Here is a 17,956-nt window from a genome sequence, read left to right on the forward strand (position 1 = left end):
ATAACTAACTGAGAATAACTTCTTCTTTAAGTTCTTTTTGTTCCCGAGAAATCTTTTTATTTTCTCCGCCTTTGCGCTGCTTATTGTTTTGCTCTGAAGTCTGAAATGCGTTTCAGTTTTTGAAGAAGTTGGAGTGCATCAGAAATTCAGGAGCGCACCTCTTCATCAGCGAGTGCGTTTGCCTTTCGGTGTTGAGCTGAACGAAGGGCGAGCGCCGACATTGTCGGCGGCCCCTCATTTCTGTCATCGCAACGAGCGCAACCGTAAAAAAACATGGTGGAAGCATTTCATGCGATTGTTTATGTCTCACAGAGTGCACTTATTTACAAGACGCAATGCAGTGCGTACAATGCGTTCTTGCGAGCCTGAATCAGAAGAGAACGAAATTTCGTTAGTCAGGCCAGAAGACAAAAGGAAGGCGAATTGATTTAGAATCTGCCGCGGTGGTCTGTCAGTTAGCGTCGCTACTATTGTTTCAGCAAACAATCTTCTTTTTTCTTCAGAAAATATCTTGAAATTTTTTTAAATTAACGGTTGTTACTTCTAAAAATAAGCACACTTTTAATTTTAAGCTCAAAACATAGAATAAAAAGAAAAAAAATGAAAAGAAAAAAAAAACATACAGAAAAGTGCAAGAAACATTTTAAACACAGCACGCTTTATTACAGCCATCAAACATGAACGATACATTGATGGGTCCCCAACAACGACCACTCAAAGCTGTACAATTCCACAGAGCTGGCAGAAAGGCAGAAAATCAGCGTGTAATGGCGAAGACTAATTTAATTAAGCGAATCAAACGAAAGGAGCGCGTGCCGCGTCGATTCACGTCAGTGCCACATCGATTCCATGCCGTGATCTGCCACCCATGGGGTGACATAATGACATTGGAACGTATACCGAATGCAAGAACACAACAAAAACTTATACCACGTTGATTTTTAAGATCAATTATAAATATATACCAATAAAATAAAATACAGAAATTGTGTCAGTGTACCTTCTGCAACAAATCAAAAAATCAACAAGATGATAGGTGGTCTCATTCGCCGCCAACTCTTCCATAAAAGACCTGGATGAAAAAAAAAACACGCCGTCAAATTTATTAATTGGCCTCCGATCTAACCGCAGCCACCCAGCGCAACGGTCCAGCGCTCGTGCTCGCCGTCGGTTCATTTCATTTCCTCTCATTTCATTCCGCTTAATTTACGTTAAAAACTGTACCGATCTGGCGCTGGGGCTCACCTTTCTCGCCACGGATCGCGCGTGTAATTTATGTAATTTCAGACAAACAAGAACACGCCGAAACGCACAAACAGTGAAACACACACGTTTCGATAGAAATAATTAATATCAAAGCAAGTATCCAATCGAAAATGCAGTGAATTGTGAAGAAAATATTATGCAATCGATTTTCGAGACTATTCTTTAATCTGGGCGTTGTTGAGTTCAGAGCTTCGTCTTAAAATGTTCATGTAGCATGCGGATGTGACCGCTTCTTAATTAATTGTATGTGAAACAGCGGCCCACACCGCGTGCTTGCCACCCGTCGCTAAACGCAAACATATCCATACGCCAATGCGCAATATTTCATGAAATTCGTAAATTAATTATGCGCCACAATGTAAATCGCTCGCTATTAACGATAAACATGCATCGCATCAACGTGCATCCCGATGTAAGGTATTAATCAATTTTGTCATTACATATTAAGTTTTGTTGTAAGCAAATTTATTTATTGTTCAACTTGACTTGAAAAAATAAGACGTTATTGTGTTGCAAAGCATAATACACTCAAATCAACGAGAAAATAGAAGACAGAAGAGAATTTACGTGAAATTAACAATCATTATCAGTGTGTGTTTAGCGAACCGAGAAAATATCCTGAGCGCATAGTCTTCAGATGTAACCGTCGGTGAGCTTAAAGCTCGGGCGCATGAAAAATCACGTACAAATTAAAATGACATTTCAATTCTGTAATGGCCTAAAGGGTAAGACCACCTACGCCACCGTCAGCATCTTCGCTTTTTTGTTTCACAACAACTATACATCTAAAATAACTTCTTTTATAAATTGAGCTTTTGGCTAACAGCAGGAAATTTTGTTTAGTTGTAAAATATGTTTTTTGAATAAAGTACGTTATAATACTAACTAACTTCCAGCCTCTGCAAAACGTACCTAACTTAGAAAGAAGTGTATAAAAAATAAGTTCAAGTGTTTAATAAATTATGTTTACTTTATGTGTTTTTTTTTTAAATCTAGTACGAGTACATACTTGTTTGTAGTTGGCACTTACTGGTAATAATAGCCATAATTGAATTCCATATTTATAAAATTCATGGCGTGCTCAGCGAAGCCTTTAAACACCAATCTCGTCGTTACGCTGCACACGTTGCTACTCGAACATTACGCTCATATTGCCGCATGACTCCATAAGTTGTAAAATCGCTCGATTACTCGATTTTCATCTTACACATACGCAGATACAGAACATGGCGTGTGTCGACGTCGTCATAATACCCAACAAAACCTAGCATTATGTATTATATCACAATGTGTTTATCAAACACGCGCGTTTAAGGAAACCGTTAATTGGCCGCGCGGGTAGAGATATTAATTAATTTGTTTGCAGGCGTGTTTATTTTTGGTGTGCGCACTGCAATCATTATATAGGTCTACCATCTTGAGCGCGCTGGGCAGGCGCACAACCGCACATTATTGCATTAGTCGCCGACATCGATCGGCGGGTACTCAAAGCGTGCGAATTAAGCATAATTACCGTATTTAACCGGCGCAACGCGTTTTTCCCACTTTGTTCGAGACGGGCATCGAGCACGGCGGCGGCGCGACGCACGGATTGTTGTTCACAATTCACATTAAAAGTAGGTCCGCCAATCAAGGCTGAACATGCTATGGAACGCACCAATGTTGAGGATGGTATTACTACTACTACTCTACACTCGCTTGTTGAATCGATAATTGTAGGTTTTATATGATATGAATATTTTGAGCGTCTTGTCAACTTTGAATCTATTGATTTGACAATTCATATATGAAGGATTTCATATTTTGATCATTCGGCCGATGAAATTCCAACTCGGTGAAATCAATTTCATCGAGCTGCGTTGCGCAAGGTTTGAGCATGAAGCATGGAAAGAAAAAAGCAATCTGCGACTTTCGCAATGGCGCCATATTGTCGCCGGATACTTTCCAAACTAAAAGCGCTTTTTATTTATTTATACACCGCGCTGAAATGCGACTTTTTTCTACTTTATTTTAATTATAACTCAATTACTTGCCATATTATTTTTAAATTCACCCCGTTTTTGGGCACTGGCATATATAGAAATCAATTTTCAACTTTTTGATATAGAATATCGAAGATCGAAGTAGGTAGGTATTTCTTATAAGCGTTTAAGTTTCTCTCGCCCCGAATAACAAGACAAACGTAATAAACGATATAAAATAAAGTAATATGTTGCAATTTTTTCAACGACTTTTGGCAGTCCATGGCGGGCAGATTTCTTCTTCGCGTAAGCTTTATATGGCTAAGAATAATACGCGAATGGATAACAATCGCCGCGCGCATACGAAGTATATATTATGCCAACAATAAATGTATAAAATACAAATATCATAAATAAGATGCGCCATTAAATTTTTTTATCGTTTCGTTTCGGGATTTTCGCAATGCTGTGAGGTCCTGAGATATTACCAGAGCAGAAAAAGTCAAATCAAACTAATTCAACAAAATAAAATTTATAAAAGTTAAATTTTGATAAATGTCCGGTATAAAATTGCGTCTGAATGGATGTAAGTGAATTATTTATTGGCAGGTTCAATCTCAGTACGCGTGATTTATGACTGGAATCGCATTTCGTTGACACGCGTTGCGATAAGATGCGAACGCGTGAAGTAACCCTCGAGGAATCGTTATTACACTCGGGCAATTCTCGCATCTCGCATATAAACACATAACCATTTAATATTATATTATAAATATAATAATAAAAAGCGGCAACAAGTTAAACGTTGAGCGTTAACGAATGATTTAGGTGTTCTACATCTGCGCGTCTGTAAATCCTTTTCTTCGGTGGTCTCGAGCCCCGAAATCGCGAATAAGCGAATGTACTCGTATATATGCGCGTATAAAATTTCGATATTCAAACTGCGTTTTGATACGACTCGCGCCGTCGGTGTATTGTGCCGTGGTCGTTTTCGTTGTTGATTATGGCTTTGGTGAAAATCGTCGGCGCAATAAATTATTCGCATAATGTATATATAAACGCGCGCCGAGTAGAAGAGATGTGCGAGCACGATGAAAGAAACACACGAAACGCAATGCGCCGATGTGAAATATCTCTGCACGACAAGAAGACGAGCCCGGGCGAGACGTGAAAAAGGTTGAACAATTAAAAATGTCGAAGGCGCGACTCAGCCCATAATAACAGTACCCCTGTAATTCCCTTCATTATTAAAGACCAAGGCAAAAAAACGTTTAGTACATACGATACGGAATGAGCATAATCATAAACAATAAGGATATTGCTAGGATGCAAAATTTGTAGTCGGAGTCGTAGGTGGTTCAATTTGTACTCGGAGCTTTTAATGCGCCGCTTTTTCCGAATCCACAGCACTGCAGACGCAAAACATTTCCGTTTTTGTTGTAATTACAATGAATCTATGCTTGCAAACGCATTAAATTTAACATTTACTACGGTAAATATTCTGCCAGGTTGAAATTGTTTTATGATCGGCATTATTTGTAGCTCTGTGTTCCTTGATCCGCCATGTGTATACATGATTAAAGAGTCGAACGCGTTAAAAAACACCACGCCGATGCGCAGGGATAATAAATATATGCATATAGTACGCGTGCATACGCAACACAAGAAGGTGCGAAAAGAATCTGATAACGATTTCGAACATATTGCAAATATTACGAACGCATTTATCCTCTTCGCGCGGAACCTATGTGCAACACGTTCCACACCCGTTCGAGAAGAAAGAATGCGTTTGCATACGAGTGCGAGTCGCAATGCATCACGAAGAATGCGTGGCACGAGGGGCGCGAAATTATAGCACCTGACATGTCGGCTTAATCGCCGATATAGTATAGTACACCGTGCAAAAACAGATAAAACAATATTAATAATTGCGGCGCCCGGCGCGCACTCTTTTCAACAACTTCTTCTGATATCTTGTGATATGAAATAACGTCGGACACGTGCTCGCACATTGCTTATTCAATCTGCATTGTACTGAACGTGCGTCCACCTAGAGAGCGCGAAGAAGCCGCAAGGAGAACGCATATCATCGTAGACACGTCGATGAAACAAACGAACAGGACCGCGCACAACGGTGCGGTTATAAGTAACAGGTAACAGGTAACACACAACGGAACACGGACGTGCTGCCCACGTCGTAATTAGTAATTCAAAGCGACACAAAAGTGCATACGCGAGCGCAAGCGCCTGCTCACACCGGTGCGCATCTAGTCGATTTAAATAAATTCACCGATCTGTTGTCACTGACAAGAAGTGAGTGATGTTTTCGTTTCTCTTCGCCATGCACACAATCAGAAAGCACCGGCGTGCTTCATGCTGATCATGTTTGGAGTGCAGAGCTTGGCTTGTCGTGTGGAATATTATAACTCAAACTCGCACCCAGGAAATGGATTTTGTCTCGTGCCAAAAATAACCGAAAACTTGAATCACCGCACCTCATGCATATTCGGCTGCGAGTAGACACATTTTATTTATTTTCGTTTTTATTTTACTTCGTGTGTGCATACGAATGTATGCCAAAAATGCAATTTGTGTGGCGATTTTCGAGTATGTCACCGTTATACCGGATGATCCGGATAATAAAATGCGACTTTATTATTATTTTAGCACTCCCTGGAAATAAGCCTGCAAGCATATTCCCTGCCAGGGTCATATTGGTGTCTTATTATTGGTATAATCAGGTATAAGCCTTGCTTAACTGAAATTTTGGCTCAACTTTGAACATGACTTGCTTAAATGAATGCAATTGTCAGGAAAATATTAATATTCCTATAATATAATATTCAGCTGTTATAAAACAAATAAAAAATCAAAAAAGTCATTTTTTAATTCTGAATTCTACAAATTCAAGGATCTTGTGCATCATTGGATAATACTTAACCATTTAAATTTAGCTGCTCTGGAAATGAATAAATAACCAATAATTCATCATTTTCTGATGTTTCGCGTGATCACGCTGACGCATCGCATGCTTAACTTGTTCTCTACCAACCTGCGCGTACCTCGTGATACCTACGAAGCATCGGAAGCGAAGGAGTGTGTCGATTCGGTCGGGTTTCGCGCTCGGCCGGTGTTGGAAGAGTGTTGGCACTCACTGCTGCCTCCGAGCGGTGTGCTCACGATGTATGCACCGTCCACCGTGCATTATTACAGGTGGGGGACGCATCCGACTTTGGGCGAGTGCGTACCTATGGTTACCGCTGGACGCGATATCCGAGAAACAAACAGTGACCAACTCGCGGTCCAGCGGAGAAGACACGCTCCTCCACAAGGCCTCATCTCGCGAGCGCGTTTGCGTCTCGTGGGTCGATCATTCTAAGTTTCAACTGATTTCTCACTTCAAAACTTGGTTGAGAAAAATATAGTCATGGATTAAAATAGCAATAAAGTGTGACAAAGATAATATTTGTGCGTGCAAGGATTATTTAAAACTGGTAATATTTGTGTTTGCAACGAAAATAAGTGCATGGAAATGGATTCACTTCTGCAACAATACGCTAATGAATTTGCTGATATAGCTGATCCAACCAAGAGAATGAGTGCTTCTCCGCTGCTGTCCGAAATGGCCTACGCCACCGATCCGAACAATAACGACGACTTCGAAACGATTACCTCGAATAAAGAGGACAAATACTCCCTGCGACCGCGGTCGGTGCGTCGTGTAACAGAAACGCTAGCCAAAAGCACCCCTAAAGCTTCTGCATCACGCGTATGTGCATCGACGCCGGCGAGTGCCGGCCACTCGGCGAAGACTTCTACCAATTCAACCGGTGGAAGTTCTAAACCCGCAAAGAGCCACAAGCCTAAGCAGAAACCGGCACCGTTGAGTAAATACCGACGTAAGACGGCAAACGCCAGGGAACGAAACCGAATGCGAGAGATTAACCAGGCGTTCGAAACGCTACGACGAGTCATACCCCAAATGGCCGCCACACAACCCGCCCCAACCGCCAACGAGAAACTCACCAAGATCACCACGCTGCGATTGGCGATGAAATACATTTCATCCCTGAGCGCCGCCCTCGATGATAACACGCCAGGTTCTAATACGGCGGCGTCGGCGGCGGCAGCGTCCGCCCTCGAAAGCTTCCTTCTCGAGCCATCATTCAGCGATTGCAGTGATTTGGACTGTTTGCTTCTAGAATCCGACGGCGAGAGTCTTCCACTCTCGGACCATTCATCTCTGTTGACATCTCCGGACTTTCCAGATACGTCCCTTTCGCCTGTTGATTTCGGCGATCCGAATTCACTCTCGCCTTTCCTGCAGACGGATTACGACCACACGGATTTCAGTGAATTCCTGCTAACGTAACACCTCGTCAGTGGCTTAATAGTTAATAGTTGTAGCTGATGTACATAAATAAAAAGAAACAAGTTTATGCGCTTTTGGGGTGTGATGAAAATTAAATTTAAGTTATTTATCTAATTATAAGTTGTATATAATACAAAACTCAATCGAAAATAAACAACGAACTGATAGCACGAAGAATTGAAAACTTTTGGAACAATTTCTGATTAAAATTTAAGTGCAACGATCTTGTGTAGCAATAATAAATAAAAAAGAGATATTAGAATATAAATATTATATTCTCCTACTTGTTACCTATATTATTAAATTTTTATCAAAGTAATTGCTTACTTTGAACATACGTACTTCATGTTATTCTATTATTATTATAACGAATCTATTCTCTCTTCGCTCGACCATCACCGACGCGAGTGATATATTTTGTACTTAATCTTTTGGTACTACTTCTCTTTGTAAAAATAAATTGTTTATTTTTTTACAAGATAACTATGTATTTTAATTTTTAAACTATACGACCCTCATCGATTGCTACAAAGTAAATAAAACTTGCCCAGCAGCGCAGGAGCAAAACGCAAAGCGTAAAAGAAAATATTTATTTCTTACTTAAGAAACTCCGACTTAGAATTGAGGTAGCGAGGTCTATACGCGACTTATTATCATAATCCCTCGTGTACGACTTGTACGCGTCGTATAAGAAGTAATCAGTAAGTTAATCCTCATCATAACAGACTAATATTGATGTTTTTGAAGTCTCATGTCTTTTTTTACGCGCGTGGTAAATAAAAGCAAACGCTTCATCCATTCCATTCCTAGCTGTAAAAATAAAAATCATGAGCAATAACAGCTCACCGTGGTACGCGCACGCAGCAGAATCAGGTAACCAACTTGAACAGAAAGTTGAAACACTTGACTATTGCCTATTATGATTGCGATTACAAATGCAATTTCTAATATGTCATATAGAATTCATAAATTCACGACAAGTCATAATTTAAAGGGACATTTGCCGGCCGAGTTGAATTATATACGAAACAGTGTAGAAGTTTATAATGTTTAGATATTGACTGCGTATCATATCAGACTGAGACTGAATGCAGACTAATGATACTATTCCGCGTATCACGTAAAAGCAAGAGCGACGAAAACGAAAACGTAACGCGTTAATCGAAATGAAATGTCGCTGATATGTGTGGGCTTCCAACAAAATTATAAATTGTAAATTGTGCGCTCTAAATATCAATTCTGCGCTCAAGTATTCAGCGTTTGCCGTTCGCCATTCAACTATTCGTTTTTGCCTTCGAGAGTATCGCATATCGATGCATTTTTATGATTTACGAGTCGTGTGCTAGGAATAAAATAAGAGATAAAAATTCAATTTCACATTGATGGAGAATTCATATTTCATATGCGTACATGCGACTTGAAATGCTTTTAATAGATAGAAATGTTGCATTAATAGATTAATAACTGTTGAATAATGTTTAGAACAGAAATGCGTCGATGATTTTATTAATATCAAACTGGATTAGCATTAACTACAACTTTTTAATTGAATTAATAACTTAATTGTATATAAAGTGTATAAAATTTAATAATTTTACTATACAAGTTTCTAATTGTTATTTCAACTAATAAATTAATCATTTGTTCTTATTTAAATTTAAAATAAGTTTAAAATGATTAATGATTTTGTCGACTTGTGACTTACTTTCAATTTTTATATCTTTATTTTACTATGATACAGATTAATTACATGGTTAAAATAAAACAAAGAACGCAAGAAAAACCCGAATGACATTTTACAGGTGAAAGTTTGCATTTATTGCAAGTTAAAAATTTAACATTGGTCCGATCTGGCGAGCGCGTCGCCTGGCTAAACATTGCACAAGTGCAAATATTGGTCCAAAATCGATTAAAAGCTCGACAATCTTGATTTTTTTGTCCGTCGCACGTTTGGTATAACGACATTTCGAATTACATTGCGTGTATGAGCACATACTTAAGCGCCGAAAGGTCGCACGACAGTGTAAAATCTCATCCAACCGTTTTTAATTAATTTATAAATATTTCGCGTAATCAGCCACTCCGATGCGGTACCGCGCTGTGGCGAGTTAATTATTCCACTTTTCGATTATTTCAGCCGGGCGTCAGAGGCACGTCTCAACTGAAACTTTATTTTTGCTTTAAAATCGTTTACTTTACTCGCTCTTTCAATTTCGCATGGCTACTCGTCGCGTTTCGGACGTTTTTACATCCTCGTCGACAAGGAAAAATTATAATTAAAACGTTAATTACTTACTTATTTTTGAGTATGTGCTCAATCCACTACACTGCGCGCGCTCATTCTGTATTCATTTATTTATTTTTCGTTGAACAAGTTAGTTAGTTAACTTTTTTACGGCACACCATTATAATTAACATTTTATTTAAGTGACTTTTGTTTGGTCAACTTTTTGGAATTTCTTCGCGTTGTCCGTCGTTACAAGTTTACTTATGCAGTCAACGCTTGTAAAATCACATTGTATTGAGTTATTTACATTGCTTTCCTAGCATTATCGACTTTGATTATGTCGTCAACGGTGTGAAACGCGCTTTTTCTTCGACACGCTGAAAGGCACGACACGGCACATTTAAATATTTCTTACTTTTTTCTTTCTCGTTTGCAACGAGGATGTGCTAGTCGCGCGTCGATATGCCATTATCTAAATGACAAAATTACATAAGTAAATGTACTTCGGACAAGAAAAAACGTTTTAAGGCTGATTCGCGCCGTCGTTCAACGCGACCATCGTATGCTGCCATTGACGTAATCGATATTTATTGTTTCCGATTAGAGAATTAATATTATTTCCGAAGTGGGTACGTTGCAACGTGCCCAAAACACAATCACACTTGAAACGCACGCTTGTTATCGGTAATTCTTTCGCTGCGTTGAAAAACGAACTAATCTACATCACCTGCATGAATTTATTTCAGTGGAACACACCGATTCAATACATACAACGCCATCTTACGGATTTATATAGAACCAGATTAACCAGTGTATATTTTTAACCACACGCAAAGAAACTTGTTTTATTATTGTACATTATAGATATTAACTTACAAAAAAATTAAAAATTTCCACATATCAAGGATATTTTAGAAAATATTTGATGCAAAGTTTTAAATTGTGTAAAACAAAACCAAATAGTTGACTCATTTACATCCGATTGTTTTAAGGTCATGCGGTAAAACACTCATGACTGACAATTATGTTCACTCACAGTTTAATAAAAAAAATATTACAAAGTGTTTCCAGAATTTGCAAACAGTTTAATTCACCTCTAAACTTTTAATAAATTAAAAATAAATTAAACAAAAATAAAACACTTTAATACTTCGATACTAGTTTTTAACTCTTGCAATAAATTGTACAATATTTAATTGTACATATATTTCATTTGTTAGATGTCGTTCAGTATATATTTCTAATGTTCCTATTTGTAAGTTAAATGACAGTGCTATTTCCCCATTCTATTAGGAATCGTAACCTGCAGCACTTTATGTATGTATGTGTGTTTGTTAGTTGCAAAAGTTTATTTATTGCGTTTCTAGAATGTGCGCTGTGCTCACAACCAGTGTTTGCCTGTTTGCAAGACGCAGGAAAAAGTTGAAAAAAGCGACGTGTTTAGCCCACGAATATATGCAAGTGGGTGTTTTTGTGGCGCGAGCGCGTAGGCTACCCTTGCCAAAGTTATACGTAAATTTTTATTGTGCCGTAACCTTCCTCATATGTCGCGCATTGCGGACGCCGAGAAATAAAAACGTAGAAACGCGTTTGCTGGACGAGATGAAAATTACGTGGATTAATGAATAATATGGATCGCATTTGCATACGCCGTAATTATTACTCCTGGTATTAAGTGTGTAATAATATTACGTAAACAACACTACACAAAGGTTTTAACAAAACGTAATAATTCGATTAGAAAATTAGATAGGAAAAAAAACTACTTATTGTTAAGAAAATTGTATCTTGGCGTGTGCTGTCGAATACCGTGCCGAATTAGTAATAATGTAGACTTAATATTGACGGGCCTAGTGCTTGTACACACGTTTAATATTTGCCGTGTTGAACTAACGTTGTTCCACTGCCTTGGCGGAGGAAAACTTGTGCTTAGGTCGAAGATATGGCGCGACGTCCTTGCTCACCTGTCATGGTCGATACACGCGACAGCAAATAAACTAATATTGAAACTACCCGAACAAATAAACTTTAAACATGTGAAATTGTTTGAATCATTGACAACCAACAAATTCTTCTAAGATTACATATATATATTATTTCGAAAAACCATTATTTTTATTTGTTAAGCTTATTTCTATAAAGAAGTTTCCACATTTTATTTGTATTTGTTTTATTTTTAAAGGTATTTGCTCATCGTTCTTTTATACACTGTATTTTTATGCATTTATGTAGGTGTTGCATCCATATTAGTGTTTTTTTCATGATTTGTTCGAATCACACATTCGCGGACCAATGACTGGATTAAAAAAGTAAGAAAAACAAGAAAAGGAGAAGGTTTTTAAATATAGGTGACTCTTTCGGTAATAAACAGATACCCACCACATTAGTCATTGGAAGATTATAGATTGCACAGTTTGTGTTCGACCATTTATTACACCTGGAGACAGGAAGAAATAAATTCTTCGTACTGTTTAAACTTAAATATTTAAGTAACAATAAAGCGCACAGACCAAATAATAAAAACCGTTTAATGCGACAAACAAATCTCGTAAAACTCTTCTTGGATTCGCAGAGCTGGGTGGGATGATATTTTTATAGCCGTTGTAATATGATGAATTTTGATCAAATCAACATCAAGCTCGATTTTTGTCGCCGTTATTAAAAACGTACGCAGTAATAGAATAGACCGCACGAGCCTCTGACGCTTTTTGTGGCTTTTCTACATTTAGACAATGAGTAATTTGATATTGTTATATTGTTAGCTTTTGAACATAAACGGACTGTCTTTATGGCCTCACATTGGACGCTAAATGTTTTGGCCGGGCAGCGCACCTTCTTTTCTCGTTAAATATGGTCATAATACGACCGTAAGAAACCGATCAGTCCTAATGATAAGGTGCGTAGCACGCGCACAAAACTGCGCCACACGCTCAAGAAAAAAGAAGCGCATGCAATAGTGTGCGGGACTCAAGTCGTCTAGTCACAAGTTGGTCCTGCACTCGTACCTACATGATAAAAAGCATTTTACGATAAATAATACATGTGCGCCCGAGATGAACCTATGAATATGAAAATGAAACATCGGTACGTTCGCAGCGCGAGCGCGCATGCGAAGAGGCATAAAAAAGTCATTCGACATCGATACTACATGAGTTGGTCGGCGGGCCATGGCTCGGTGTAAGTACGGAAACGTATAAAGTAGTTATGAATGCGCGTGATATTGTAGGTGGTCCCTCTAATCCTTGTTGTGCGGTCCGTCGAGTGGTGGCGGCGCGGTTGCGAGCGAGCGATGGACGGAGACAAAAATGCAATGAAAATGAAGATGAGCAGGCGGTGAGGTGATCTCCCTGCTCGATGGATATTCCTACGAGCAGTTGGCATGAAACGAGCGAGCACTTTGCGGGTTGTCGCAAGTTATAAGTTTCCGCGGCGGGCGCGCCGAGAATCGAAAAGTTCGAAAAGGATCCGCGTGTCGGATGCTGGCGGGATATTAGGTTTCCTCACGCTACCTATTTTACTACCGGTAGATTATTCGTGATTATCGTTTGATTTCACCGTTTGCCAGGCGTGTAGGTATCTAACTATCTAAAAAAATCAAAAGCAATTGCATGGTTTTCTATTATTACCAATAAATCTAGAAATGTCAATTTTTTAACACAATTTTCAAAAATTTTCCACAAAAAATGTTATACCTGTTACTGCTGGTTACGACGACCACCCGTGCATTAACTAAATGAGATAATGTACGAATGCACGGATGCCAGCAAAATACCGCCATTTTACCACATATCCGCAACAATACCTACTGACGAGTACTACACGACTTCTTGTATTTCGGCCGCGTCCTCGTGCGCAGCTCATATTTATGCATTTTTCTTCGTTTACATCCACTCGGCGTGCGGTTGTATTCTGCATAAACCGTGCGCTAGTGCAATATGATGCAAACCGTAAGGTGCAAGAAAGTAACACGTGTAAATATAAATTTATAAACGCAAAATGCAAGAATCTCATAACAATAAGCGCTTGTAAATGATGCACGCTGGAAGGATTATTATTGGAACAGCACGGCGTTGTGATTTACAACTAAATTCGCTATAGTATGTCGTTGCTATTGTGCACCGGTGTATTTATACGCGTGGACCCGAATGCAGAACATACAGGTATTAATTTTTATTTATTTCCTCCACTTCGACACTGATTGTATTGTAAGTACACTCTCTACTCGACAGCCCGCCGTGTCGAGATATTCCGAAGGTGGTAGAACCATTCAATTGTCGATATGGCTGATAAATTTCAATTTTCAATTAAATTTTTGCGATTTTTACGTTTTGCTCTTGTATTTTCAACGGTAAGCACATAACTTGTTCAACTTTCACCTCTACTCGACGTCGTTCAACACCGTTCCACTTGGTACGACCACTCGTATCAACACAACGCGCAAATACATTATAAATCGTAATAAATTCTGTAATTTGTGAAAATGTTATGATAACAAAGAGAAGGGTTTACCGTACAGGCCGTGAATCGTGTTCGATGTAGGTCTGCATCATTCATATTTTCTTTTTACCTCGTTTCGTTGCGTTTTGTTTGGTTTTGTGCTGTTTTGTGTACGGTTGAACATCGTCGTTGCTCATTCATCCACATACTCAGCCAAGTCAATGGGCACTTCATGGTGAGAGTCGCACAGTTAGGCCCGGTTGCGATCGTCTTATTGTTGGCCCGCTGGCGCTGGTTTGTTGTGGGTGCGCGTGTGATTGTCGTAAAATAAGTCGCCCTATTGTTGCCGACGTCAAGTGTCTTTTGGACGCCCAATGCGGTGCGGTGGCGGTGATGCTCATCGGGTCATGTGGGCATTTCGACCGATTTCAAAATAAGTACTCAAATTTATTGGAATTCCTCGCGACAGTGAGGTAATACTGACGCGATTATCGGCGATTGCAATTTGCTATTAAAAAGATCCTCATATATAATAAATGTATTAATTATTACTTTCCAAATTTTAAATTTTAATAAGAGATTCGAGGTGTTCTTCACTTTAAGACTTAAATTTTACTTATTTAGACGTGGAATGGTATTTCTTCCTTGCTTTAAATGCAATACATTCATGCGCTAAGTTTGTTGTACAATTAATTCTGTTGACGATAGATTTTTATGCGAACACGAGCGCAAAATAAGAAAAATCTTGGATGGCAACGCGAAGACGAATCGTGGTTTTACGGTCGCGCTACGTGCAATTATTTAAATGGCTCCAGTTTTGCGAACGACCATCGAACACTCGGCGAGATAAGAAAACATTGAAAAAATGCCGTTTTCTTTTCCCGGACGACACGGACCCCAACAGCATCCGAACGACTTTTTCTACTCAAGACATTTTCATCTTTGTCACATCTATTACGCGCATACAACGCATGGGAAGAAAACTAACACTGGAGTGATCGATCGATCTTGAAATGTAAAGAATCGCATTCTATTTATTCAACGAATATCTTTAATTCGTGTCGAATGGAAGAATTGGAAAAGTGGAATTTCGATTCGTTAAGAAGCTCGCGCACTCGATATTATCTAACAATTATTTCGAAGAATACAATGAGTAGAATGAGTGCAGCACACTTTATTTTTAAAGTTATTACGACTTGATTGGTCGATGACAACAACTAAAGAGCGCATACATGAGTAATGAGCGCGCATTTTATCCCCTCAAACGTATCTATAAAAATACGCAGTAAACGTAATACCATTTTATATGGACAAATATACAATTATTATGTTGTTAAATTATTTCCTCTTTTGGAGAAAATAATATAATTGTAATATGATAATATGCGAACAAAAAAGGAACGTGTGGAAGCGACTCAACAGTTGCTTCGTTAAATTAAGTTTTAATTAATTCGTTGAGATTCGCGGCAATTTTCCCATATAAAAAGTTTTTATGATGTTTCGCGCACCAAACTCTAGATTGCTGGCTAGCGGACCGGTTGCAAACTATGCCGGAAAATCCTTTTCTCTAATTAATAATTTATTAAGCGTTTCAAGTTACTTATTTATTTCGATTCCTTCTATGACTTATTACGCACATTATTATTTATGCAACTTGAGCTACCATCTAAGCCCGCGAGACATCCACGTATGGAAATAAATTCATGTTTATCATTAAATTTACACCAAATAAAGAATTCACCAAGATGGTAATAACATAAATTCTCATAAAAACAACGCGTTGATTAGGATCTCTTTATTAGTATGCCTGTATTATTGTATTGGCAGCCCATTATCGCATTATCATTAATACAAATGCTTGAAACACCTATGTAACTAATTTGTTAGAGAAATTATGCGTTGCCGGCATCGTCGTCTTGTTTATGAGCTTCCAGAGTGGCCGCGCTTTTGTGCCTCAAAGCGCATATTCGATAGCTTCGAATGAAAAAAGCGTCAAAGGACAAGACTTGTCGCCATCGTCAATGCAATAAAGATTCAGAGTCAGAATAGCGGCGTTTTCTTTAGCATCTCACAAGAGAGCTCTAATCATACATATTGGACGATGTCAACGGGCTGCTTGGGTCTTCCAGCAGCTTTCCTTGTTTAAATATTTACTTAATTTTCATTCATCGTATATTTTCATTTAATTACAACAAATAATCTCTAGTGTATGCATAATATTAAATTTTTTAGAAAGTAGATAAAAAGTTGGAACTATTAAACAATTTTCGACTTATTTTCATATATTTATGTGTCATTGTTACCTAGTGAATGTCTGATATACCTACATATTGTTTGTTTTCGTTGTCACGGACATTAGAAGCTTGTAACTCTTGAACTTGACTTTTGTCATGGTCAGCAACATTTCCACCTACGATCATCCTCCATGTTTTTATAAGCTCCATGCTTAAAGAATTAGTTATGATATCTGATAAATGACGGACGTTGCATCTCGACGCGTAAACGTTCTACCGCATTTGTGTAAATTTTTTATGTACAAACACATACAATGAATGCACTATGTATTTTCTTATAAATTTTATCTCAGTGTTTAAATCGCGCCTAAATTTGATGTAATCAGCCTCAAGAAAAGTGTCATGGTGATAATACAACTACTTTAAGAAAAAGTGGTAAGTATTTTTGTAGTTGTATTCTACATCATTAATAATGAAGCAGCAAGACTGTGGTGTTCAAAAAATGTAATGGCGTTAAAATATTTAACGACGTGTAAAGTTTACATTGCAGTTGCATTTTATAGGCAGATAAATATCACTTATACATAATTCCATGATTTTGTAAATAATGCTGGTTTGTTTCACTTTCATTTATCAACTTTTCAATGGATGCCCAAATATATTAACCAGGATATTACTAAAATAGTAAACTTGTTTTGTTTTAATTAAATTATGAATAGATCAATTTCTGTTTTTGTAAATTTGAAAATTACACTGATCCATTTCAGATCTGACTTGACTTTACTTTGCATATGACATTTTACAATACGAAGAAACCAAATGAACTCGTTTTCGTAAAATTTGTTTGTACTTTTGCGCTGCCGCCGAAATTTATATGTAGCATAATACGACGCATAAAATCTATGTGTACGTGCCGTTACCGTTTTTGCTTTGTCGGCGCCGTGCAAAGACTGCGCTTGACATGATTATTTTTTATAATAAACGTGCGTGTCGCACAACTACTCGTATATCGACGGCGCATCTTCCTTTTCGGTTTGATGTAACTCCTTGTAACCGACGCACTTGATGCGGCGGAGGCCATAAAAATAATAAACGTTACTAAGTACACGAATTCTCACGGCTTCAGCGCACTCTTTTATCTACCGGAGTTGAAATAAAAAAGAAGAAGCTTCGAAAGCTATATTTTATGAAATTATAAATTGGTTCCTAGGTAATATAATTGATTGAAGTGAATGGGAATGTATTGAGTTGTTAGATACCCCCTGCCAGGTGACAAAATTAACCTTTTGACGTTCTTAATATTCTACAACCCTATACTTAACACAAAACAGTATAAATGCTTTAAACTCAATTAAAAAGTAATTTTCCATTTAATTTTTTTGAGGTTATAATTTATTAGTACATCAGTTATTACATATTTTTGTTAATGACTATGATAATCGTTTTGACTAAGGAGTTT

At 38.0% G+C, this 17,956-nt stretch overlaps 1 protein-coding gene across 1 annotated transcript; it reads left to right on the plus strand.

Annotated features, from left to right (window-relative positions):
* The first annotated feature begins 6,488 nt into the window (after positions 1 to 6,488).
* Positions 6,489 to 8,082, plus strand: LOC135792365 (helix-loop-helix protein delilah-like). The gene has a single exon (XM_065302991.1). The coding sequence runs from the start codon at positions 6,754 to 6,756 to the stop codon at positions 7,597 to 7,599; it is 846 nt and encodes a 281-aa protein (XP_065159063.1). The 5' UTR covers positions 6,489 to 6,753; the 3' UTR covers positions 7,600 to 8,082.
* Positions 8,083 to 17,956: the final 9,874 nt, after the last annotated feature.

This window comes from Atheta coriaria, unplaced genomic scaffold (assembly GCF_025399875.1).
Source record: "Atheta coriaria isolate IRGN ID8LTWV9N9 unplaced genomic scaffold, Caltech_Dcor_3.1 hic_scaffold_5_pilon, whole genome shotgun sequence".
Lineage (NCBI taxonomy): Eukaryota > Metazoa > Arthropoda > Insecta > Coleoptera > Staphylinidae > Dalotia > Dalotia coriaria.